The sequence below is a fragment of the Neomonachus schauinslandi genome, chromosome 9, assembly GCF_002201575.2.
Source record: "Neomonachus schauinslandi chromosome 9, ASM220157v2, whole genome shotgun sequence".
Taxonomy (NCBI): domain Eukaryota; kingdom Metazoa; phylum Chordata; class Mammalia; order Carnivora; family Phocidae; genus Neomonachus; species Neomonachus schauinslandi.
In genome coordinates, this window is record NC_058411.1 from 118,841,016 (window position 1) to 118,864,864 (window position 23,849).

The 23,849-nt window shown below is 46.4% G+C and overlaps 1 protein-coding gene across 2 annotated transcripts in view; it reads left to right on the forward strand.

The window, feature by feature from the left end:
- ATP10A (ATPase phospholipid transporting 10A (putative)) overlaps positions 1 to 23,849 on the forward strand; it is a 196,963-nt gene that overhangs the window by 71,703 nt on the left and 101,411 nt on the right. For both annotated transcript variants that reach the window (XM_021680631.1, XM_021680630.1), the window contains exon 2: positions 3,663 to 3,867. In XM_021680631.1, coding sequence (XP_021536306.1) covers positions 3,663 to 3,867 — 205 coding nt within the window. The remainder of the gene's footprint in view (positions 1 to 3,662; positions 3,868 to 23,849) is intronic.

A 23,849-nucleotide genomic window follows, 5' to 3' on the forward strand; every position in this document is an offset into this window, starting at 1 on the left:
CCTCTCATGTGCTCTCTGTCTCTCTCATTCTCTCTGTCTCAAATAAATAAATAAAAAAAAAAATAACTTTCTATGGTGACAGATGGTAATTACACTTATCATGGGGATCATTTTGTATTGTATAAAGATATTGAATCACCATGATGTACACCTGAAACTAATAGGATTTTGTTTGTCAAAAAAAGAATGCAGATGTATTAACTTAGTTTCTGGGTGTCAGGAGTCCAGGCGTGGGTTGGCTGGGTCCTCTGCCTAAGGTCTCACCAGGCTACAGTTGAGGTGTTGGCTGGGGCTGTGGTCTTGTCTGAGGCTTGGGTCCTCTTCCAGGTTCTTTTAGGTTCTTGGTGTAATTCAGCTCCAGGAGTTATGAGACCCCATGCTCTCAGCTCTGGCCGTGTGGCCACTTCCAGCATTTGACTTCCTGCCTGTGGCCTGAGGCCCAGATTTATGGGACTCCTGTGGCTCTGTCAGGCCCACTCAGATGGTCTCTCTGTTGATTGGCTCATAGTCTACTGATTGGTCACCCTAGTTATGTCAGCAGGAGTGATTTCCACCACATTCACAGTCCCTACCTCACTCAGGGGGGCTGACGGTGGTGTGTACACCAGGACTGAGCTGGGGATCTTGGGGCCATCTCACTCAGGGGGGCTGACGGTGGTGTGTACACCAGGACTGAGCTGGGGATCTTGGGGCCATCTCAGAATCCTCCTTCCACATGGGGTGGCCGGCATCTGCCCTTAGGAGGAATATTGTGTGGCAAACTAAATAGTGCTACTTCCTAATTGCTGTGAAGGAATCCAGAGTATTGAGGACGTGGTGACTTCAAACCTTGCCACTGTAAGAAAACACAAGCTGTGTGTCTCAGGAGAGTCCTAGGTTCCTGGGGGAGGCAGGCCTCTGCCTGGTTGGGGTTAGAGTTGGCAGGGAGGCCATGGGGCAGTGTGAAAATCCTGAGATTTTTGCCAAGGAGAGGAGGGTCACACATCCTGCCCACCCTGAACTGTGTCCACACTGGCCCAAGGAAATAGAAGGCAGTTCTGAATTGTTTACCTGTTACTAGGAGGCCAGTGTTACATAGCATTGTGTCAGAGGAATTTATTTCTGTCTTCTCTGCAGTGTTGTCCTGTGCACAGATCTGTGAGGGAGCGTGGGACACATGCCTGTGGGTAAATCGCCTGGCGCAATGCCCTCCACTAATTGCTTCTTCTGCTGCCTCTCTTTCTCTGTCACTGCAGCCTGGGAGCCAGTCCTTCTAGCAGGAGTCATGGGAATTGCGGTTACTAGGTGTTCGTCTGCTCAGGCAGCCATAACAAAGCACTACAGACCAAGTGGCTTAAGCAAGTCGATTGTCTCTCAGTTTTGGAGTCTGGAAGTCCAAGATCAAGGTGTTGGCAGGATTGGTTTCTCTTGAGGCCTTTCTCTTTGGCTTGCAGATGGTCGCCTTCTCTCTGTGACCACACATGGTCTTTCCTCTGTGTGCACACATCCCTGGTGTCTCTTCTTCTTATAAGGACATCAGTCATACTGGATTAGCACCACACCCTGTGACCTCATTTCCAACTTAAGACCCTATGTCCAAATACAGTTGCTGGGAAAAAATAAGTGTTATACCCTCCTCATGAGAAAAAGGGCTACTCATATATAATGTGTGTGTCATATGTAATATATATTATATATACATATATATGTGAATATATAATATAGCATATGTAAAGTATATATGATATATTTAATATATAATATTATATGATAAAAAAAGAGAAAAGTAGGCAGGGACATTGCAGAGGTTGGTGTAGGGTCCACACTCAGCTCGGGTGCTCCAGCTGGAAATCGTCGATGGGAGTGCAGGGCTTTGGTGGGGAAATCTTTGTCTGTTGAGGTGTCGAAGGGGTTCTATCCTGCTGCTCTTCTTCCACAAATAACTCCCAGGTTTGGGTTTTCAAGGACCCAGCCTGCTGCAGGAATTCCTGTGACCTGCAGGGCCTTTTCACAGAAGCCAGCACTCTTTCAGGCATCCTGGAGCCGCTCTGCTCCTTCTTCCTTTGCTCCCCATGGCTCACGTGGGTCCTCTCACCAGGACTGTCAGCAGAGATCTCCTGACCCAGTGCTTGCAGTCTGCAGGCACACTGGGGGCTACAGGGGGTGCCGTGGGGGAATCTCCTTTGAGGCTCAAGGCCTCCACCAAAGTAAGTTTCTTTTTTAAAAACAGTGCTCTGATGGAATGGGCAAGCTAATGTTTTAAGATTCCAAGGCAGAAGGAAACTGACTTTATGTTCGATGAGTTCTATAAATGGAATGTAGTTAAGATAAACTGAACACAGACAGTTCTGCTCCTCTCCTTGTCATCACCTTCCTGTGCCTGTCCCAGGGAAAGTCTGGGACCACCGGTCTCCTGGCAACTCCCGTCACAACAAAGCCTGTCCACCTCACTCTCAGAGTGCATGCTGCCCTCCTCAGTGACTAAATGGTGACTTAGCTTTTGGAAACTTTCTTCTGGAAGAGGATGGGCTCTTTCGGATTTCTCTGTACTTTCTGTGGGGACTCAGCAACTGGTCATGATAAGGAAGAGAGATGAGGGAGCTAATGCTTGCAATGATCATAAAGTCAAGGTTTGACCTTTAAAAGAAAATGGGAACATTTTTAAATGTTGTTTCATCTATCACACATCAAGGCTATCTGTCCACAGGGAAGAGGTCAGACTGACATGGAGCCAGCAGGAGGCTCAGGTGATTGAGTGACAATTCTGCACCTTATCTCAGGGCCAGCTGACCTCGAGCTGGAGGCTGATGGGACTCTATCACAGCTGTTGAAGCAGTCTTGAAGAACACCCTGGCCTTGTAGGGAGCATTGCGTTGGCCCAGGAAGAATACATTTGCTCACATTGGGGGCTTGATTATACAATCCCCAAGGGTTGCTATCCAGTGGTTTGGTCTTGCCTTGCATTATTTTTGAGTACAGAGCTATACCTAATTTATCTTTGTTGGTCTTATGGTGGCCAAACTGTGCTTTGTACATAATTGGCTTGGTGGATCTTGAATTAGAAGAACAAGAAAACAGAGGCTTAAAATGGAAGGGGATACTTCTCTCCTCCCATCTGGGGCAGCTGATGGCTAGGAGCTCCTGGAAGTTTGCCTTGGGTTTCCTCAAATCCACAGTGTGGAATTAAATAGATGTGTAAAACTCTCAATACTTCTCTCAAAGTTCAGAAGTCCTATAAATGCGACTGACTTGGTCCACCTTGAGATCTGGACCTGATGCCTGAATTCAGATTCTCTGGGAGCTCACGCAAGGAGAGGCACCACTACCTAGTCCCAGAACGTTTTAATCAAATGGAAACCTGTACCCAATAAACAGTTTCTCCCCATTTCCCTTCCTCCTCATCACTGGCAACCACTAATCTACCTTCTATGTCCATGGATTTGCCTATTCTGAATGTTTCATATAGTGCTCGCTTTGGCAGCACATATACTGAATGTTTCATATAAATGGAGTCATAGTATATGTGGCCTTTATGAATATCCTTTTTAAATACTTTTTATTATGGAAATTTTTAACATACTGGAAAATAGAAATATTTGTTAAATGAGCTGCATGTGCCCATCACACAGATTCAGGTATGATAAACCTTCTGCCAGTCTTGTTAATGGCAGTTTCTTTACCAGGGAGGAGAAGCAGTATGTGAATCGATTCTGGAAAGAAATCCGAGTGGGAGATTTTGTGCGTCTCCGCTGCAATGAGATCATCCCTGCGGACATTCTGCTGCTCTCCTCTAGTGACCCGGATGGACTGTGCCACATCGAGACTGCCAACCTGGATGGAGAGACCAACCTGAAGCGAAGGCAGGTGGTCCGTGGCTTCTCAGAGCTCGTAAGTGACCTGATACTTCCAGGGTATCCTGGGCACCAGTCCATATGGTACCTCCCATGCTGGCCTTCTGAGCATCAGAGCACCTGCACCCCACCCCCTGTGCCCCACCCCCACCCCCACCACATCATCAGGCCAGGCCACTTTTCCTAGTAGATAGGTGTGGAACTGAGGGTCTGAGAGGATCCCTGACCCGCCTGAGCCCATGACCAGCCTATGGCTGTGGGGAACAGGACCCAGTTCTTATAATTCTGATTTCCACTGTACATTTCTGAGTTTCTCAAAACAGTATTTAAAATTACAAAGAACATTTATGACCAGCTGACTCCTGGCTTTTATCCAGTTGTTGTTCTGGTTTGCTAAATGGCAACACAGCAGAAGTAATGCCCTATTCTGAGAGTGTAGCTCTGGAATATTTTCTCCTCAAGGGTGTTTCTGAGTTTGGCCTCAGATCTTCTGTATCTGAATTCTGCTTTAGAGAGCCTCAGCCACAGCTTGAAGATGTACAGTTGATGCTGAGTGAGAAGTAGGAAGGGAAATGTGGGGTCTGACTGACGGCACTCACCAACAACAGCCTTGTGGCTGGAAAATTCAAACCCTGTCAGGGGTTTCTAACCTTCTGTTCACTGTTGTCCCTGCAGGTCTGTGTAGAGGATGCAGGGGTCAAACCAGGTGAAACGAAAGTAGCATGAGTTGTCAGGGATGAGGAAGTGTCCGGAAGGGAGTTCGGCCAGCCTAAGCCCTATTCTCCTAACACCTGGTCTGTCCCAGGCTGCCTGTCTCAATCATGCTTGGGAGTCTTGCCATCAGCCTATACTGAAGGAGGCTTTAAGAAGTGCCCAAGGAAATGAGCTCCTGCATTTCAGAAAGGATGCCACTGGGGAGTCTCTTTCTCTGTCACGTAAGATGTGTCAATCAAGGTCATACACTGGGGATTTTCTTCCTCTGTCACTGAGACCTCTCCATGAGCTCCCATAGGAGAACTAGCCCTGGAATCAAGACCAGGCAGGCTTCTTTGGACTGGTTGGCTTGTTTTATAGCTTATGGATCTCATCATGAGCACTGTCAGTATTTTGGGTGGGGTGTTTATTGCACAGGATTTATTTGGGGCTGGCACTCATGAGTGAACGTGTGATTCCCCCTTGGTCACTGTGACAACCAAAGGTGCCTCTACACACTTTTAGCTAGAATTCCACAAGCTGGGGCTCCCCACTTTGCCGTGGCTGGTGGGGACTTCTGAGCCTGACACTCCTCCAACCTACAGTGCACTTGGATGTCATTACCAGCATCTTCCCCCATTTATTTCCATCACAAGTTCCTCATTCACTCTTTTTAAAAAGTTGAGATGTAATGGACATACAATATTATATTAGTTTTAAGTGTACAACATAAGGATTCAATATTTGTTCATATTGTGAAATGATCACCACAGTAAGTCTAGTTAACATCCATCACCACGCATGGCTACAATTTTGTTTTCTTGTGATGAGAACTTTCAAGATTTACTCAGCAACTTTCAAATATACAAGGCAGTATTGTTAACTGTAGTCACTACTCATTTACTTTTTTTTAAGCCTTCTTTAGTGCCAAGTATTTTTTTTTTCTGAGCTGCCTCAAATCTTTCTTGCAATGACACAGAGCTGACATAAATATTAAAAATAGCCATCTTTTAAAATGCGGTGCTGTCATCATCCCAGAGCAGGAGAGCTGGTGGAATTTAGGGGTTTCCGACTTCTGCATTGATTGTGCTCCAGGGTTTGGCAATAAATGGGGGATCACCTTCCACTCCCACCCCCTGGTCCCCTGTTCTCCTAAGGCTGGCCTCACTTCCAGGTTTTCTCCACCAGGCCTGCCCCAGTCTCCTAGACTAGAGCCCAGAATTCCAGGGCACAGTTCAGTGTGTGGACTAAGCCTGAAATCAGTATGGCGGCTGCATGGCCTGCTCAGTTCTTGTCATCTGAGCATGCACGGGGTTATAAGGAGGCAATGGCTGCACAGGCTAGACCTTTACCCTCCTGGAGACTGGCCAGTGTGCATGGAAGATGACTGTACCATGAGTGAATACATAGGAATCTCTAGTGGATGCAAATTTGAAAACTGGAGAACAGAGTGTACATGTTTGGGGTGGTGGTGTGGGGAAAACCACATAGGTGTATCTCCTTGACCAACCCTCAAGAATAACTTCCACATTTCACATCTTCTAATTTTATTCAGTTGCTGAACCTGGTAATATCTAAAAACCTCCTCCACCTACTTTTTTCCCAAACAACAACTAAACATTTCATAGCTCGGTAGTGCTTTATCTAAGTGAGCTGTTTGTAAGTTGGATGTTTATTCAAGGATGGCTACGGACAGACACATCCTATATCACCCTCCCTCGGGTCCAGTGAATGCCTGAGGAAGTAAATGGAGTTGAGCCATAATTTAGTCAAAATAGCCAAAATTAGCAATCAAAGCAATTCTGATTTAAAATAAAAGTTTCTTTATCGGCACCCAAATTCTTCAGTATGCATGCACATTGTCCCTATTATTGGAATATTTTTTCACTTTTTCTTTTATTTTCCTTTTTCTTTGAATGTTCAAAGATATTTTTCTGGTAGCTGACTTCCCATTCATACATTATCATTCTGAAATGTAAGAACTGCCCCATGGAGAATAAAGACAGGAAGTTTCTGGCATTTAAAAGCCTGACATTTGGAAAACTAATATCACACACTATGTTAATTATGCTGGAATTAAAGTTAATTAAGATAAAACAAAAATTAAAAATTTTTTTTAAAAATTAAAAAAAATTAAAAGCCTGACAATTGGAAAATCAGAGTTCTGACTACAGCGTTATAATGCCAAGACCATTTTAGTTCTCAGTATTTAAGTAGGTTTTCGTAGAATGGAATCAGCTAGTGTATCTCAGACACCTGAAGAACTGGGTCCTGTCAAATACAAAGTGCTATGTTGCCATTTTGATGACTGGTCAGTTGGAAGTAGTGGTCCCTAGGAAAACTTAAATTAGAAGCAGCTTGCAAAACTGAGGTGACGAAATGTGACAGGGACTCTGTGTGTACATCAGGGTCTGGTGAGGAGGCCGAAATTACACAGGATTCAGTCAGGGCAAGTTTGATGGAAAGAATTCCAGTGGGGGACTGTGAAGTGAGAACAAAGACTTGCCAGAACTCAGACCTAGCTGATGGAGCAGTCACTTGTCCTGGTACCTAGATAGTGCCCAGGGAAGAGGTCCCCGAGGTTGAGTCTTGTTTTCATGGCTGAGGGCATGTTGGTAGAAGAGTTTCTGAGGGGCTAACCTGGGCAGAAGTCAGCCATCCACAGGAAAGTGCTGAGCCAGGGAACTTGGGAGATGCCAGGGGCAGCTGCTGGCCACTGGGCACTAGTTGGGCTCTAGGGATGCCGCCTTCTTCTTGTGGTTCCAGCTGCTGCAGTGGACAAAGACTGAGTGGTGGCTCTTTAGACAGCCAGCCCATAGAGCCCAGATCTGCACATGCAAAGGGACCAGGAGAGGGTGCAGGGAGGAGTAGCCCCCTTGGGGTCAGGGCCCATACCCTCAGGGTCTCTGGTTACCCTGAGCTGAAAGCAGAAGAAAGCATGTGGCAGATCTAGTCGTGGACATAAACACATTGCAAGCTCCTTGCCTTGGAGACACCTGGAGGGGGGCTGGGAAGTGGAGAACAATCCACACACCCTTCCACCTGAAGGCCAGCCCCTTCTCCTGCAGCATACCTCCAGCGCCCTCTACTGACAAGGCAAAAAAAGTAGCTCCGTTTCCAGAAGTCATTAATGAAGAGCTTGTTTGCTTAGGGAAGGATGCTTGGAAAGGGGGAAGTGGGCGGCACTGAGGCTGTCCAGGTCGAAAGCGGCTGGGTCCCAGGTTTCTCAGTCCGGGGCATGGCTGGGGGGTCCATGTGGCGCCCATGGCTCAGATGGCTCAGCTGGCATGTGGAAGGCCCTCACCTAGTTCGTAGTGCTCCCCGGCAAGGGAGTGAGCATGCTGACCGTCTTCCTGAAGTCGCATCATGGAGAACGCTAGAGACCACAGTGTGTCACCTACCCCATCTCCTCATCAGGTCCACGCCCTTTCCCTGGGAAGATGGTAATCATACACTGTTCCATAACTCTCAGGGGAATCCGTTTCTCACTGTCTATGAAGATGAATAAGAAGAACCTAGAATACTAAACTACCCAGTGGGGACCACAGAACTGGTTTGGACCATGACTCTGCACATAGACCAGAAAAGTATATGGGACCTTTTTACTTGTATCAAGTGATGACCACTATACTGATCTTCCATCCCTTTGCTTATGGCAGGAGATGGCTTAAATAAGTAACTTAGATTGGTCCATGAGCAAAAAAAAAAGAGGGACTTGGTCCATGTGCTTCAGGGTCTAATGGTTTAAGGCAATGGGACCAATACCCAGAGGACTCAGGCTTGATTACCAGCAGACTCCCAATACAGAAATTGTACAGGATTCATGGACTAGAAGCAGGAAGGCAGCATGCACGGCCTGCCCAGACCTTTGAATCTGAGGATAAGGCCCTCAGACACTGGGCAATGACCCCAGGACCTTGAACCCCCTAGCCATCTGGCCTCTGGCAAAGGAAACAGAGATAATGGGACTTCAAAATAAACAGACAGTTTAAAAGTGGGAGCCAAATTGGCATTATCCCAGAAGTAATAGAGAACCCCAGTGTTTCACACAATGCTCTCGGGATAACTCAAATTTGTTCAGGCTCCCCTGGTGTCAGACCTCATCATGCTTCTCACATTTGTAGTAGCACAGACATTTTAAAAACAACTTCACATATTTTAGAATATAAATCTTATGAAGTAATGATTATCATACCCTTTTACAAACCAGAAACAGAAAATGCCAAGACAGGAGATTCTCCCAAGGTACCCCCTGCTGTGGCTCCCTGAATCAGGGTAGAGCTGGAGGCAGTCCTGGGTTCTGTCACCTTCTGAGTTGGCATGGATGGGGGGATTCTCCAGCATCCAGTCCTTCCGTTTTGCACTAGGCATCTGCTGTTGCTTCTCTGTCTCTCTCTCTCTCTCTCTCTCACACACACACACACACACACACACTCTCATTCTGACCCACAGCCCTGCCCATGAGGCTGCATGCAATTAGCCTCTATACAGGTAGAAGTGTCTAATTCGTCTATAACATTTGCACAGTGATTTCTGCAAATATAGGAGTTCCTTAGGCTGATAATTTTATATAAAAATATTTTTAGAGACTCATTTTTGTGATTTTCATTCTTTCAACAAACATTTATTGAGCACAGACTATGCTTCAAATGCTTCAAATAGATGCTTCTAAGCAATCTATTGATCAAAAGAGGCAAGCATCTTTCCTGTCATAATGTTTACGTGATCTTTGTAAACAGTGATATGCACTGAGGAGTAAATGATAAAGCAGAAGCAGGGACGTGAAATGTCAGGTGGGTGTTGGAATTTGGGATGGGAACTGAGCAGGGCAGGCCTCCCTGAAGACAGCAAGAGAGTCCAGACCTGAGATCTTGCTGCTGAACAAGCTATGTTAGTATCAGGAAGGAGCCTTCAGGGACTGACTTCGGTGTTGGTTAATTTACTGAGAAAAAAATGTTCGTCCAGTTTATCTCCTGGGTAGACCTATGGGATTATTTCCCACAACCCTGGCTACACCCACAGGGCCATCTGCTTCAGGCTGTTGGGAGCAGTGATTATAAGGCTTTAAGGAAGAGCTGAAATCGCAAGCCTGGGGTAGCTAGCTCTTCTCAGGTATGTGTGGGTGTGTGCACGTGGGTGTGCATGTGTGCCTGCTGTGTGCTCCCCCTGAGGAAGAAGGATGACACTAGTATGAAAACTTTCCTAGGCTGGGGAGAGTCTGTGGAGCACTAGTCTAAAAGATGTACCTAATGTCTAGACTTGCACTGATTCTAAGACAGTGATGTGGCTTTACCTCGATTTTGCATATAAAGTTTTACTGAATTCCCAGCAACATTCTTGGGTGCCAGGCACTCTTAGGCAGTGACAAAGCACAGAGTTTCCTTTATAAGGGAGAATTAAGCCTCCCCTGAACTACTTGGCAGAATTCAAGGAGCTTAGAGAAAATCGCTTTACATTCCATATGTGTAGGAGACAAAATTATTATGTTGTTTGTTGTTTCTACCTACACATGCTCTCAAAATTATCTCTACCACAGGAAGACTAGTGGTGAATAAGGACTGTTTGCAAAATCTTGCACCAAAGCTGTTTTTTCCTTAAGATTTTCAGGTTGTTAGTCTTTAACTAAATTAGCTACATGCTCTGCTATGGAATGAAAGAGGAAACAATCTATCATCTAAGTGGAAAACAAAGACAGCTGTCCGGATGTGTTAATTGGAAAGGTCAATATCAAGCCTTTACAAAAAGATTCATGGTTTTCTTTTACATATTGAAGTATAGTCACTAAGCTCATAATTCATACTGTGGGACATTTTCATTCCCAAACTTAATAATCAGATACTTTAGTTGAATGATATGAAATATGTAACAGGAAAGATTTTGAGAAAGAAAATGAAAAGACAACTGTATTTAGACTAATATTTTAATTCTAGCGAGTGGATATTCAAAGCAATTTGGTTAGGTAGGTAATATAATTATCTGAGATATACCATGTTTTATAATATCAACTGTGTTTACTTCATGGGAAATATAAATTTATTACATAATAAGATTTTTGTTTGTTTTCTAATCCTTATGACTTTGCCACAGATTCTTTGCCTTGAACCTGTGGTGTAGCAAATCAGTGCGTGTGGAGAATAAAGCACTGTGATCTTAATGAGAACAACTAAATGCCATGAAGTTGATAATACTAGGCTAACCTGACATATTAATCCAAAAAGATCTTACTGTATATGGAAACTTGAGCATTCTTGTACATTTAAATTCACGTTTTTGTGTGACTAGAAGTGGTCATTTTTTATTCCAGGAAAAAGACAACCAAAGCCTTAATAGGTTTTGTTCTATTTATGGTGGTATGTGATCTGAAATACTATCTTTCTCGTTGATTATATTTTCACTGTTAAAAAAAATTAATCAAATTTCAACTTTGCTAAATGTAGTTGAATTGCATCCACAGTTGCAAAGAGTTTGAGTTGTGTGTGTGTGTGTATGTGTTTCTGGGCTAGAAATTTCTTTACCAGTGGGAAGAGCTGACAATGTGAGATCTGTCCAGTTGACGCTAAGTTCTTCTTTGTAAGTGGGTATGGATGTGCATGTTTATGTGTGAGAGAGAGAGCATGTGTGTGTGCACACATGCAAGCATGTGAATGGATGAGTGTGTTCGTGTGCACACACTTATGAGTGTGAGTGTGCAAGGCATGTGTACGTGTGTGCAGGTGTGGCTGTGTATGTTCCAAAGAAGAAAGCAAAACGAAATAAAAGGGCTTGACTTATCACCTTCTGTTATCTTTAAGGAGAGGATAAATATTATTTCCTGGGCTAAGACAAGATGTTCAAGAAGCAGATTGATCTGTAAAAGGAACATTCCTGGGGAATCTGGAATTGTCAGTCTGGTTATTGAGCACCTATTGTGAACTGTGTTCATGAGGTGGGGGGTGTCTGGACAGTCCGGTCTTCGGTCAGTGGACTGGGGAACACTTTGCTCCTTGATGGGGTGCCTGTATCTGGTGCCGTATCCCTTCCACTTGTTTTGTGAGCAGAGCCCCCAGTCAGAGGAAAATCCCTGTTTCCACAACATGAAACCAATCACCACACCCTGATTGCCACAGCATTTGAATTCTTTGAGTTATTCTAATTTTGTTTCTGAATTTGTCAGAGTCTATTTTCCCATTTCACCAAGAATTACTCAGGAAGTTATGTAATGCTTTCAGTTTGCATGTGTTCCTCCAGTGAAAGGCAGTACTTTGGTTCTCATTTGGTATTAGTGCTTCCTAGGATTTCTCCTTTTCATAAGTGAGACACACCATATATGCGTACGTATACACAGAGATATCAGTATACACATTTGTACCCTCATGACGATATTAACATAAATCATGTCTTACAAGAAACCTGTCTTAAGCAAGAACTATACTTCAGAAGACACTATTACCTACTTCTGTGTGGATGAAACAGTATTTCCTAACATCTAAATTGGGTTTCAACTGTAATGAAATAAATTCAGGGCTTTTTCACCATTGCTAATGAATAATCCATGTTGTGAAATGTACCCGATGATGTGACTTAACAGACCCCAGTGAGAATTTTAACCAAGCTGAGATCAGACCTAAAGCAAACCTTTTTAGTTTGTTGGTTTTCACTGAAGTTGTTTTTCAGTAGTATATCTGTCAGAATGCCTTATGCTCACCTCCCATTATAAAAAAGCATGTCATTGCCAGTGACAAAAGTCTTCCCCCCCCAGTTCCAGAGAGCAAGCACTTAAGTACATCTGGTGGGGTTTTATAAGTTAGAATTGGGCCAAAGCTTAAAATCATTCTTTCTCGTAACACACACACACACGCACACACACACAAACACACACACACACACACGTGCACACACCACTTACCCAAACAAAAATGTCTACATGCAGTTCTTGTGTCTTTGAGAGAAAGGAAAAAAACACAGTTCTCACTCACCTGTAGGGGCTCACTTTTCCACACTAGCACCTGCTGTAGTCCAAAAATGAGCCCTTTTGTTTGGCTAAAAAAGACCAACTTCAAAGCATATGGATTTAGGTTTGTTTTGGATGTGACTTCAAATAGTTGGTTTGCTTATCCGGCCTTTATCAAGTGTTCTGGAGCCTTGACCATCAGGCAGGAAATTTTGTGGAGGACAGACTTGTAAGGTTGACGGCTCCACCTTGGCGCAGCAAAGCTGGTGTTGGCCATGGAAATCCGTCTCTGGTATCCTGAGTGTTGGCCTTTCAAAGCTAACAGTGGGCAGAGAAAGGTGGTGCATGTAGGGTTGGGTTCAGTTGCTAAGACTGGACTGTTCATCTCAAGCATTAAAGTCAAAAGGCTTGGATAGTAGCTTGTTCCTGCCCGTTTGGAGTGTTCCTGCAAATCATGCACCCTTGGGAGACTGGGGTCTTTCTGACAACCTGCTTGTAAATCTCTTGTTGACAAAAGATCCCGGGGCTGGCACCACCTGGAACCTGGAATTGGTGGGAGCTCTGTGTCAGTGTTAAGAAAGCTTGTGACCCTTGTGGTAAGAATACTGAGACTCTCCAACCTCCCGTACCCTGAGTAATGATACCCATTCATATTCATTCAGTGCCCACTGTGTGCCAGGCCCTCTTCTAAGTCTTCATATGACATTGCTTCTTCTAATTTTCTTGATGACTCTGTGAGGGAGAGCTGTTATTTCTGCAAATCAAAATTTTAATAATGCTTGGAATTAACAGTAGCTTTGGATACTCCCAAAACATGGAATTGGGTACTTGTGACGCTGTAACAGCTCCATGGGTAGGTCAGTTTGAAAAGCTACTTTCTAAAGGCAGTGGTTGATCACCACCGTGTGTTCACTGACCTGCCCACATTGGGGGAATGGGATTACTAAGTCCCTGGTTTACTTAGATCATAGGAGGGATCTGCCTCTCCTCCAGTCAGGACACACAGGCCCATGGTGGTGATGTTGGTGGCACTCACCAGGAAGTTCCCCCTTGCTGTTTTGGTCAAGCCTGGGTATAGCAGTTCCCTGAGACCCCCCACAGCACAGGCCAGGTGCCAGCCACACTGTCCCAGAGTGAGTGCTTAGGGTGATCTCCCTAGCCTCTCCAAGGAATCCTCCTGGGGAATGGGGAAGAAATGCAGGCTATGTCAGGGCTGGAAGGAAGGAAGGGAGGAGGGCCTGGCGTCAGCTTTGTGACGCTCCAACTCTCAAACCCCACCTCTGAGGCCTCGAAGCCCAGGGCTGCCCTGCGGTTCCTGCTCCTTTCAGTTTTCATCTGTAGGAGACAGTGCCTTAAGGCTTCAAAGGGGTAATTCTGTTTCTGCGCAGATCATGTTTTAAATGTGCATGTATTCATTTGCTAAAGATGCCACGACAAAGTCCCACAGACTGAGTAGCTTAAATAACCAAAATTTCTTGTCTCATAGTTCTGGAGGCTGGAAGTCCAAGATCAAGGTGTCCCAGGGCTTGTCTCTTCAGAGGCTTCTCTCTTTGGCTTGTAGATGGCTGTCTTTTCCCCGTGTTCTCACACGGTCTTCCCTCTGTGCCTCCGTCCTCATCTCTCCTTATCAGGACACCAGTGAGATTGGATTAGGACCCACCCTAATGTTTTACCTTGATTACCTCAAGACCCCATCTCTACGTTCTGAGGTGCTGGGAGTTAGCACTCTGCCATAGGAATTTGGGGAGAGGACACGACTCACCCCGACAGTGCGGTGTCAGGGGGAAAGCAGTGCCATTTCTGCAGGTACCATTAGCATGCTGATCACCTCAGATCAACCACGTTCCTTCTCTTCCACTGCCAGGAGGAAAATGCTTTCTCTTGATGAACTTATTGCTAGAAACTTGAGCCCTAGTATAGTAGTCCCCCATTATCTATGGGGGATGCATTCCAAGACCCCCAGTAGATGCCTGAAACCACAGATAGTACTGAACCCTATGTATACCATGTTTTTTCCCTATACGTACATACCTGTGATAAAGTTTAATTTACAAATTAGGCACAGTAATAGATTAATAATAACCAATAATAAAATAAAACAATTATAACAATATGCTGTAATAAAAGTTATGTGAATGTGGTTTCTCTCTCAAAATATCTTACTGTAGTCACCCTTCTTTTTTTTTTTTTTTAATTTTATTTATTTATTTGACAGAGAGACAGCGAGAGTAGGAACAATCAGGGCAGTGGGAGAGGGAGAAGCGGGCTTCCCGCTGAGCAGGGAGCCTGATGCGGGGCTCGATCCCAGGACCCCGGGACCATGACCTGAGCCGAAGGCAGACGCTTAATGACTGAGCCACCCAGGTGCCCCGTAGTCATCCTTCTTGTAACGATGTGAGATGAGACAAATGAGATGAAGTGAAGTGAATGAGGCAGGCATTGTGATGTGATGTTACACTGCTGTTGATCTTCCGAGGATCCTTCCAAGGAGGATCATCTGCCTCCAGATGGCAGTTGACTGTGGGTGTCTGGAACTGGAAAGAGATCAGGGGGACTGTGGTACGGTTGCCAAAGGCTGAGGCAGGATGGCTTCCTCTGGCTGGCTGCAACCTGCTGAGAATATATATATATTAGATATTAAATATTAAAAACTCTGTGAATGACAGTGGAACAAAAAGAACAAGAATTTGTACTATTGGGAAGATTTCAAAAATTTGGTTAGAGTTCTTTTAAGTGTTTGTGTGTGTGTGTGCATGTATGCATGCGTGCGTTAATGCGTGCGTGTGTGTGTGTGTAGGCCACTTAATAGTGCATGCCACGCCAGGACACAAACGCTCCCTCCTGAGTAGTTTGTCTTAGAAATAGTGAGGGACAGGTGGGCACATCACATTTGCCTCAAGTGTATGACTTAGAAAGGTCCCCCCGGCCTTGGGGCCACGTGGAGGACATCTAATCTCCCCTCCACAGGCAAGTTCTCCAGATCTTTGAAAGCTGCCGGGTAGCTCGCCTGTGGCCTCCGCAGCTAACATTTGCCAGTACTCACCACTTAGCATGTTATTAGTATGGTTGATCGAAACCCATGCTGGGAGGTACACAGGAACCCCTTTGGAGCTTTAGATATGGCTGAGGGCCTGGCCCGCCAGCACTCTGGCTCCCTTGGTGTGGGATAGGCAGACACGGGGGTGTTCCAGGCTCCCCACGGCTGCGGACCATTACCCCAAGACAGGTACAGTTGCTTCCCTAATTTACAAATAAGGTGGCTCAGGTCCCAGAGGTTAGGTGTCTTGCCTAAAATCCTGCAGCTACTCAGAGGAGGAGCCACTGCACATATGTGTCCTGGCTGCAGAGCCCATTCTCACAGTGCCCCTCCTCCTGCCCCCTGGCTTGCTTCAGCTCATCGAAGGCAGCCTTCAAGGGTGCTTGCATCTGTCCTTCACTCCCCACCACCAGCAGCCTGACTTGGCTCCTCCTCATACCTTCTCAAGGGCACTGCACGGTGTCCATGCAGTGTTTCTCACGCCGTCAGCCCCCCACTCTCTGCAGCGACTGCCAGTCATCCACATGGATCGCAGTACTCCTCTGGGCACTCTCCGCTCAGAAGCCTGCAGGGGTTGTTGGCATAGTGGTAAAGTTAAGGAGAAACTCCTTAGGCCAGAACAGACCGAAGGTAAGTTGATTACTGTCTAAAAATCTGACTGCAATGGGCTATGTAGCAGAAAGCTTGGTCTAGAGAAACTGCTGACGCCAAGAAACAGGTCAGGGCAAAATGCGTGTATATGTGTGTGTCTCCATATGTCTCTATAACATATGCATACACACATATGTGGGTGCATATATGCACATAGATATAGTAGATAAACACACATGTGTATGAGTTTCACTTAAGATTTTGTTTGCTAAGAGAGTTCCAGTCATTTGAAGTGTTGACAGAACCCCGACTAGATGATTTCTAGGGTGCATTCTGACTCTGCCTTTCCAGGCTGTGGTTTTGGTCCACAGCTTCAGTCCAGGAGGCTTTGCTGAGGCACAACAGGAGCTCTTGCAATTGAGCACAGACATTGAGCTCCGGGGTTCTGCGATCGAAGGACCTGGCTTGGGCCCTGAGGGACCTCTCTCTTTACACCTCCCGACTGGTAAGATGGGGGTGATGGGGGACCCTCCTGAGGCTTGCAGATGCGATGACATGACCCATCTGGGCCCACTGCATGTGCCTGGCTCACACTGCTGTTAACGGGTCGTAAGGATAGGAAGTAGTTGGCTTTTCGGCAAGGGTGCAGCCCGGGGGGGCCCTGCAGTTGCCACGGCAGGGCTGCATTTGGGCTTAATTACTATGACACCACCTTCAGGGATCTGGCTAAGATGTGGAGAGACAACTAAGCCCTCCCTGTGTCTTTGCTTTCTGCCCTCCTTGTGTGAGAAGTGGCCAGAGTGGAGGCTGGGAGGCAGTGTTGAGGATGGGGCCTTGTCCTTCAGAGGATGGTTGCATCCAGGTTGTGCAGATTAGAAAATAGGAGGTTCTGAAAGACTCATTCATTGCTCACAGATGTATTAAGCACATGTGTGCCAGGCACTGTAATTAAAACAAAAAATCCCTTCTCTCAAGGAGGCTCTGGCTAAGTAATTTGATCTGTTGAGTGGAGCAGAGCTGGATTCAAACTGAAGGCTGCCTAAAGTAGCAAGGAAGGAATAGACCAAGCCTCCTAGGCTGCCTGTTACTTGCTAAGGGTGGAGGAGGCTACCTGGCCATGTGGCTCCTCAGTGCTTACGGATGCTGCTCGTCCCATTCCCTCCAAGAATTTAAAAACCCATTAATAGTATAGATGAGCAGAACTGGGAGATGCTAAATGCTAAAAAACTAAATGCTGTCCCCTCCAGTTATAGTGAAGAAGAAATAAAGTTGTACATCCTTGGCCTGTGAAGTGATCTGCAACTTCCTGCTTTCTCAGCTTCCCAACCTGCTGTGGTGGCCACCAGCTCTTCTCACCCCTTCTTGCTGGCTCAGAGGAAAGCCCCATTTTCTGAGGGTACAAGGCACTGCAAGAGCCTGACGAGAAAGATGCTGGGGTTGGGGGTCTGAGAAGAAGGAGCCTGGGCAAGCTTGGTCCCCCTTGAAGTTGGGGGCTGGTGGCAGACCTGCCTGGAGAGCAGGCTTTGGTCCTGCACTTGCTAGCTTGTGACCTAGAAATCATATGACTTCTCTGGACCTCAGTCTCAACATCTGCAAAATGGGAACAATGCCAGAGGTCCCTCTTTCCTGGCAGGCCCATAGTCAATGGGGGTGGCCATTCTTATCACCAGCTCTTCTCCTGCTCCTGCTGTCCTTGGTGGGCTTCTGGAGGGAGGTGGGGGCAGCCCCTTTGTGCCTAGCGACAGGGAGAAGGGTTCACCTCACTGTGCAGAAGAGCCTGATAATGAACACAATAGATCTGTCTCAAGTGGGAGGCCTGCCTTCAGCTCCGTCAGTCCACAGAAATAATGGCGAGGCAGAGAGTTTATAAAGTGGCTAGTCGAGAATTGTCCAGAGTTCTGGGAAGGAGGAGGCGGCATCATTGACCCCTTGCCCAGGGCTGTGGGAGTCCCTGCCCACCTGTGCCCAAGAGCAGGGCGGCTGTAATGCTGCAGTAAGAGCAAGCTCTCCATGGCAGACTGCCAGCCGCTGAGCCGTGGCATGCCAGGTCTGTAGCTTTAACCTGAGCCTCCCTGGCAGAAGAACACGGGAACAAGTCTGGCAGAACCAACACTTTGTGGGGCTTCTAACTGACTCAGCTACAGGGGCAGGGGCAGTGCTTCTAAAGGAAAGTTCTGATTTTGAGAGGGAATTCTTTTGTCACATCCTGCAGTTCTTGGCAGGCATTCCACAGAGAAAGGGAGGATATTGGCGTGATGTGCTAGCGGCTGTTAGACAAATCTCCACCGGCAGCCCGGGAGCCTGGCTGCAGTGCTGAGCTCAGCATACACAGTGCCCCACAGTCCAGTGCCAACTTCATTAGAGGGTCCACGTGGCCACCAGGGCTCAGAGATGCTCCCCCTCAAGCTGGAGGACTGTTGTAAAAGCCAGGCTTACAAAGGGAAAATAATCCAGAAGCAAGCCTTAATTTATGTTCACTGTTTCTCCTGCCTCCTCGTTAAGTGCTCACCAGGCACACTGCAGAATTACCCTCTGCAACCAGCAGGAGCCCTTAGCTCTTGGCACCTTGAATCTGGGGGCAGAGCCTGCACATTTGTAGTATCACAGGTGGAGTGGTCCGTGGTGATAATCCTTGTGTTTCAGGGAGGTAAGTTAAAGGTGGCCGAGATCACCAGGAAGGGAATGTGTTCGGTCCTGGAAACCCATACTGCCTCACGGATCTTTGATGAACTGTTGCACATGATCCCTTGTGTTCCTAGGTCCTTGCTCCAGAGGTTGGTCGGTATGCAGCAGCATTGCCCTCACCTGGGGCTGGTGAGAGACTCAGAGGTCCCAGGTGCCACCCAGACCCACAGAGACAGGATCTGCAGTTTTTACAAGATCCCTGGGGGATCATATTTGAGTCCCTTCAAGTTTGAGAAGCCATGCAGTGCAGGATTTACACCTGGATGTAAATACTTATTTTTCCGTAATTATTTCCTGTGTTTTCTAGACATGAATGGGATAATAATCAGTCTTTATGTTCTTCTTGCCCTCTTGACAGAAGCTGATATTTCCGTAATTCCCTAATTAAGACACTTTTTTTTTTGAAGTCACAAACATCCATTACCTACAAAAGATGCATTTTTGAAAACCTCTGGATAAAATAAAATCGAGTGATATTCTTTCATAGATGAAATTTCAGGGATGCTTTATTTGCGTTCCCGGTAGATTGATCCATGTGGGAGGAGCCTGTGTTGGCTGGCTCAGATCTGTGTAGTAGTTAATTACGAACAGTGCTTGTGCTTCCTGGGGTGAATCCTTTTACAGCTGGTGCCGTGTCCCAGACTTCATTGAACTGGCAGCCTCTGTTCCCAACAGCTTTTCTTAATGAGAATCACTGTCAGCTGGCCTCCTGATGCACCCCTCTGCAGCCCCTGCCAGGGGATGCTGTTCCACATCTGCACCGTTCTGCTTCATACTGTTAGCTTGTCTTTCATAGTCTGCACCCGCCCTGCCTCTATGAAATCCTTTCAGTCCACACCTCCCAGAGTGGACACACTTTTAGGAGACACTAGCATTTTGGAATATCATCCACAGCATGCCCTGGACCTCCTCTGCTTGATATCCTGGGTTTCTGTCCAGGTGTGAACTTGGGCAACCTGGGGATTTCCTCTGTTTCTGGCCTCTTTTCAGGTAACTGCCTGTTTTTTTAAAATTCCAAATACCACATCCTGTCCTCCAAGGCCTCCAGAAATCTTGTAACATAAGATTAAAATATGTAACAAATATTCTTTGTTTTTGAAGTTTAGAGGTGAGGGGCGTGGGGGGATGGGTTATCCTGGTGATGGGTATTAAAGAGGGCATGTATTGAATGGAGCACTGGGTGTTATACGCAAACAATGAATCATGGAACACTACATCAAAAACTAACGATGTAATGTATGGTGATTAACATAACATAATAAAATAAAAAAATAATCTGATAAAGTTATACTTAAAAAAAATAAAGTTTAAAAGGTAAGGGTAAGCTGTAGGTACACAGTACACCCATTGACTGACATGAGCATGTGTGTGTGTGGAGATAGGTACATAGAGGTACATGTGCAGTTTCCCCATGGGAGGTGTCTGCCCCAAGAGCCATGATTTTTACCACGTAGGTCAGCTGAAACTCAGAAGGCAGTCTTCGGCAGAAATCACCAAGGGTGGGACCATTTACAGAAACAGAGGTTCTTCCAGTCTCTTCCTGTTTCATACCAACTGATCTTAGGGCCTTGAGACTACTTTGGGAAGAGGCCTTACTTAGGTCTCTTGGAGTATTCAGAAAGGGTAATAGACTCTAAAAGGTTGTTGGATATTATATTAGAGTTCTCCAGAAAAATAGAACCAATAGGAGAGATAGATAGGTAGATCTCTCTGTATCTATCTCTCTGTGTCAGTATCTATATGCCAATAGCTATAATAAATCTATCTGTAGATGTCCATATCTAGAGAGATGTAGACATACAGATATCTATATATATGGAGATCTGTATGTCTAGAGAGATTTGTTAGAGAAATTGGCTCATGGGATTATGGAAGGTGAGAAGTCTCACGATCTGCCTTCTGCAAGCTGGAGACCAGCAAAGCTGGTGGTGTAATTCAGTGTCAGACTGAAAGCCTGAGAACCAAAGGAGCCAATGATGTAAATCTCAGTCTGAGGGCAGAAGATGAGATATGATATCCCAGCTCAGTCAGTGAGGCAGGAAAAAAGAGCAAATTTCTCCTTCCTCCATCTGTTCTATTCAGGTCCCCAGTGGATTGGGTGATGCTCTCCCATGTCCAGGAGGACCATGTACTTTGCTGAGTCCATGGACTCAAATGCTAATCTCCCAGGAAACACCCTCTCACACACACACACACACACACACACACACAGAATGACAGAATGACAGAAACAGTGTTTAATCTGGGCACTGCTTCTTGGCCAGTCAAGGTGACACATAAAATTAACCATCACATATGTTTACTCGGTATCTTGGGGGGTTTTCCTTGGAGAGAATATGAAAAGTAAAAAGTAGAGGAGGCAGTTCTGGAACTTTGGCTTAGGCGCTGACCATCGTTTGAGCATGGACCGTTCCGCTTCTGGCCCTGACTGATTGCTTCAGAGGGACAATGCGAGCCTGGGGACTTCTGAAGGAGCAGAAGGGGAATGGAATGGAGTTGTGGTGAACAGTTTCAGGCTGGGCAGAGAGATGGGAGACCAGCCGTGATGTGGCTGTGGGACCTTGACCATGTCACTCCTCTCACAGCCCAGGATTGTTCCCTATCTGGAAACGGACATTGTTGGACCTTAAGGTCTCGCAGACTCTCCCGTCTCCACTCTGTGACTGCCTTTTATGGAAAGGGGCAAGGACATGGCAGAGGTGTGGGGTAGTGAGATGGCAGTGCTAAACAGCTAAACAGCTAAACACACGTCCAGCCACCTGTGTGCACCACCTGTGTGCGCTGCATGCCAGGCCCTATGTGGCAGCCGGGACGCAGGGATGTGAAATCTGCTTCTCAGATGAGATGCATGGCAAGGAGTGCTGGACTCAGACTTTCAGCTGAGGCCTGCTCTCATCTGCCTTCTTATGCTGCAGAAAAGGTCCAGCTTTATCAAGAATAGAACAGAGGAAGACAGACTTGGGCAGCGAAGATTTAAATTAAACATGGGGCCAGACTCTCCTGGGAGGACAGAACCACCGCTGCCCCAGCTGCTCCCAGGGGGAAGTGCACCGGAGGCTGGACAGGGAGCAGGGAGGCAGGGCTGTTTGGCCAGGAGGAGAATTGCTGTCTGACTTCATATCATTGGATAACAAAGGGGATCCTTTTATTTGTTGAGATTTTTAATCCTCGAAAGGATTAGGGATTTGGTCAGGAGAATGAGTATTGCTAGCCAGTTAAGCATGGGATTTGGAGCATCGTTCTAAGTCACTTTAAGCAACAGGGGCCACTACTTGGCATTGCAAAGCAAGCAGGTGCTGACATAGCTGTGCTAATGGCAGAAGAACAAGAAAGGCATGTGTGAGAGCAGCACACACAGCACAGTGGTTCTCCCTGAGCAGGAGCCCCCTTCTTCCATCCCCACCAAGCTGGACAATGACCCTGGGGGCACAAAGGAATGCCAGGAAGAGGATGGAGGTCTCAAAGGGCATAGACCTCTTGCTTAACTCTGCCTGGAACCAGTTATGTGCCCTCTGGGTTCCAGTTTCTTTATTTGTGCCAAGTATATAAGAAAATACTTCCCTTGTAGTGCTGGTGTAAGGACTGGACACAGATTAAGACATGGCTCCTGGCACATGGCATGCCCTCAGTAAAAGATAGTGCTGTATTTAGTTGCTAGGTGGGTCTGCAAAGGACCAGGTGTGCTGTAGCTGTTCCCAGGGCTGGGGATCAGAGGGGTTGTGAGTGGCAGCCAAGCAGAGCCTAGGGTGGTCAGAAGGGTTAGACAGGAGGGGCAGGGAGAGCAGATTGAAGCCAGTAATGAGGTGCTCGAAAGGATACTGGAGAGCCAGCTCATAGGAGGAAGTGAGTCCTGGGACCCAGTGACACTGAGTTGCCACAAGCAGAAGCCTGACCATCTGCTGTCACCTGGGATGAGTTGGGCTCACTCAAGGGACAAACAAATAAGCAGATGTTAAAATAATGATCTAGAATTAAAAGTATGCTGAGTCCCAGTGGAAATAATCTATTTCAAGAATTCCATGTGCAAGCAATTTAGACTTCTAAAAGTAAAGCCCTTGCTTTGGGCAGGTTACTTCTGCTGGAGGAGGAAGTAAGCACAGGTGGAGAAGCAATTCCTTTCTTACAGAAATAAATTTCTCTGCAGGAAGGCGGTCCAAGATAGAGGGGTGGGAAGACCTTGAACACACCCCCTCCCGTGACACACAGAACCTATACCTGCATATAGATCAATTCCTCCTGAAGATGAACTGAGGGCTGATTGAACAGCTTCTGCACAACAAGGATAGAGAGAACACATAAAGCAGAGCCAGGGACATGGAGACACAGTGATAATAGGACCCCACTCCCAAAGTGCCACCTGCGGTGGGGAAGGATATTACTGAGGGGCCCCATATACAGACTTGGCTGCCCTGGGGCACAGTGAAAAAACAGTGTTTAAGGGCAACTAGAGAGGTGGGTGGGGGATGGGCTAGATGGGTGATGGGTATTAAGGAGAGCACTTGTGATGAGCACTGGGTGTTGTATGTAAGTGATGAACCACTGAATTCTACTCCAGAAACCAATATTGCACTACATGTTAACTAACTAAAATTTAAATTAAAAAAAAATAAAGGGCGGGTGCCTTCGTGGCTCAATCGGTTAAGCGTCTACCTTCAGCGCAGGTCATGATCTCAGTGTCCTGGGATCGAGCCCCGTGTGGGCTCCCTGCTCGGTGGGAAGCCTGCCTCTCCCTCTCCCTTTGCCCCTCCCCTGGCTTGTACCCTCTCTCGCTTAAATAAATAAATAAATAAATATTTAAATAAATAAAGGATAACTAGACTGTCAGTAAAGGAAATCTACTTACTAACCCCAAAGCCTCTGCCAAACGGGCAGGAAACTGCGTGAACTCCTTCTGGGTTGAAGGTGCCAGCGAGAACTAGTTTTTACGTTCACTCTCCATCTTGATAAACCCAATGGGCACAGGTTCCAGGGTCTCTAGCCCAGCCTGCTAGGGCCACCTCAGCATGCCCAGACCCCTAGGTTATACCAACTCCAGCTGTCTCCTAAGGTGACCCCAGTACTGCACACCCTGGGCATCTCTAGC